We start from the raw sequence: 2,940 nt of genomic DNA, 5'->3' as shown, positions 1-2,940 counted from the left end.
AAGGAACATATTACTTGACCTTAGTTGACGCTTTTAGCAAACTAGGACAAGCATTGGAAATACCAAATCGTTCTACACCGGAAGTCGCCCGCGCATTAATAAAATACTTCTCTTTTTATGGCACTCCACGCAAAATAAGTTGTGACCCCGGGTCAGAATTCAACAATGAACTCATGCGAGAGTTAATGGCTCTATATAAAATAGAGATCCATATTTCTACCCCTAATAATCCAAATTCGACTGGCATTGTGGAAAGATTTCACTCAACACTTATAGAAATATATAGATTAGCAAAATATGAACAAAAATGTACAGATGCAACCTCAGTTATGTCATACTCCGTCATGGCTTACAATCACACAATCCATTCTACGACAGGCCTCACCCCATTTGAAGTTGTTTTTGGTCACACCGATTCTAGCTCAGTATTTAACATAAATTTTGAGCAAGCTTACGTACAAAGGTTAGTAAAGGATCACGCAAAAAGAACTAGAGTTCTCTATCAAGTTTTAGCGGAAAAGATGTTGGCAAATAAGGAGAAAATTAGAGAAAAGAAGGGTGGTGAATCGAATGTAGAATTTGACAATGGTGAAATTGTTTATGTCAAGGACATAAATAAAAGAAAAAGCAAGGAAAAACCAAGATATCGCAAAGCGGAAGTAACAGGTAGTCCCGAGCGTAACGTTGTCCCCATGAAAGTAGGTGAACGCATTACTAAAGCCCCCATTAAAAATATAAAACGCCCTCCACAGGTGGTGCCTAGTCGCGTTGACAGCCGCCCTGATGATCCCATCGCAGGCACTTCATCTTCAAAAGATTGAAAACAATCCCGGGTTATTACCTGTGAAATTAGGTACAGCCGTTAAACAAGATGACAAGTGGGTAATAATAAAGGTATTGGACTTAAGTGGCATAAGGGACGATATTAACTTTAACATCCATAAATATAGAGAATTTGATAAATTAATTGATATACACAAACCGTATGTGAATGAATTCAAAGGCATGAAAACTCAATTAGATCACATAATACAAAATGTATGTAATAAATTCAATCAATTGGTACCGTCACACAGATTCAAAAGAGGGTTGATAGATCCCTTAGGATCACTAATAAAAATTATTACAGGTAATTTAGACCACAACGATGCGTTAAAATATGATAAACTCCTTTCAGAATTACAGGGTAAACAAGTAGATGCCAATAAGAAACTAACGATCATATCTAAAATGTTGCATAATCTGGTCAACAGCTCTGAAACATTACAAGAAAACACTCTTATTTTGGAAGAGCGTTTAAAAAGAATAGAAAGAATAGTTAAAAATATAGCTACAAAGGAAAACAACTCAGTCTACGCTACATATGTATTAGGCATGTACAACTTATTTATAAGTAATTTCCGTTCCATGTACTTAACAATAAGCGAAGTAGAGACAGCTCTAGCCTTCAGTAAGGTTACTATTTTGCACCAATCAATTGTGAACTCAACCGAACTGTTAACATTGTTGCAATCTATATCTAAAACTGATAACTTAGTATATCCTGTTAATGAAAATAATTTAATTAAAATTGAAAGAACAATAGAAGTTAAGGCTTATGTAAAAGGAAATCAGGTGACCTTTTTGATGGAAGTACCGTTAATCGATAATAATACCTACACTTATTATAGATTGTACCCCTTGCCAATATTTAATCAATCAATTAACAGAACTACCCTAATCGTTCCTAAATACCCGTTCCTTTTGGTGAAAGGCTCTACTTACTTACCACTTGCCAGCAGTTGCAAAGAGATTGCCGCCAACGAATTTATATGTACCACGGAAAACATCGTGCCTTATCCTGAAGATACCTGCGCCGAACAACTGATGAAGTTTCAGTCCGATCTCTCCCTTTGCACACCTCATGCTGTAACTATGGAGAGTACAAAGTTGCAACGAGTTAGCGATCATAATTGGATTCTCTATATTGGGAAAAATACAATCTTCACAAGAAAATGCCTTGAAGATATATCTAAACAATTTCTTCACGGAACTTACCTTCTGAACATCGACGACAACTGTGACATTTATATAGAGAATGTCAAACTGAGCAGACGTCGCTACTATTCTGAGGACATTAAGTTTGATATAACACCAGTAATAAACTTACCTGAAGTACAGCCGGCGAACATCAGTCTATCAACCGCGATTTCCCTGAAAGGTATTAATCTTGACGACCTGAAACAATTATCCTCCGAATTGACGAAAGAAACACTCGTGAGTGAAAGTGAAAATCGTGTTATAGAAATAAGAAGTGTTAGTATAGCAACGGTAGTGCTCTATGTAATTTTACCTTTAATTTTAGTATGTTTCATTGTAATTAGATATAAATCGTTTATTTTAAGGTGTGTGCGAAATCATCAAAGTTCAGAATCACCAGATGATTTCGTTCTTAGGGAGGGAGGAGTTATGCAACGTGACGTACCAAGAATAATACAAGTAAGAGCTTAAAAGCACTACGTTGACATTCTTGGTACGGCCGGATGCAAACCTTGCATTAGATAAGTTCTAGACCTAAGAATTCATTTTGTATTTTTGATTCAGTATTAAACTAGAAGCATCCACCTCTGCTCGTGTTTTAAGTACTCTTTAGTTTTATTTTTTAAAACTCTCCGAACGCTCCCGAAAACTTGACTAGTTTGTCCATGATTATTTATTTATTTATTAAGGTACATACATCATTACAGTATGGCCTAATGCGCTGTATGACGAGAAAACAATATGCAAACTAATACAACAAAAATAAACATTGAATGAAAAAAAGAAACAACATACATACATACATAAACTCACGCCCGTAATCCCTAATGGGGTGGGTAGAGCCACAAGTAATCAAAGGCAACTTGCAGCCACTGTTGATACGATGTCGTAAGCTGGATATGATGAACCTTAAAAAAAAAC

General features: G+C 35.9%; 1 protein-coding gene across 1 annotated transcript; it reads left to right on the top strand.

Moving 5' to 3' along the window:
* The first annotated feature begins 236 nt into the window (after window positions 1-236).
* Window positions 237-2,571, top strand: LOC126378862 (uncharacterized). Its single transcript, XM_050027341.1, has 2 exons — window positions 237-463; window positions 753-2,571. Exons 1-2 carry the CDS (start codon window positions 330-332, stop codon window positions 2,488-2,490), a joined length of 1,872 nt encoding a protein of 623 aa, XP_049883298.1. The 5' UTR covers window positions 237-329; the 3' UTR covers window positions 2,491-2,571.
* Window positions 2,572-2,940: the final 369 nt, after the last annotated feature.

This window comes from Pectinophora gossypiella, chromosome 27 (assembly GCF_024362695.1).
Source record: "Pectinophora gossypiella chromosome 27, ilPecGoss1.1, whole genome shotgun sequence".
Lineage (NCBI taxonomy): Eukaryota > Metazoa > Arthropoda > Insecta > Lepidoptera > Gelechiidae > Pectinophora > Pectinophora gossypiella.
This window is presented reverse-complemented; position numbering and strand designations above follow the sequence as displayed.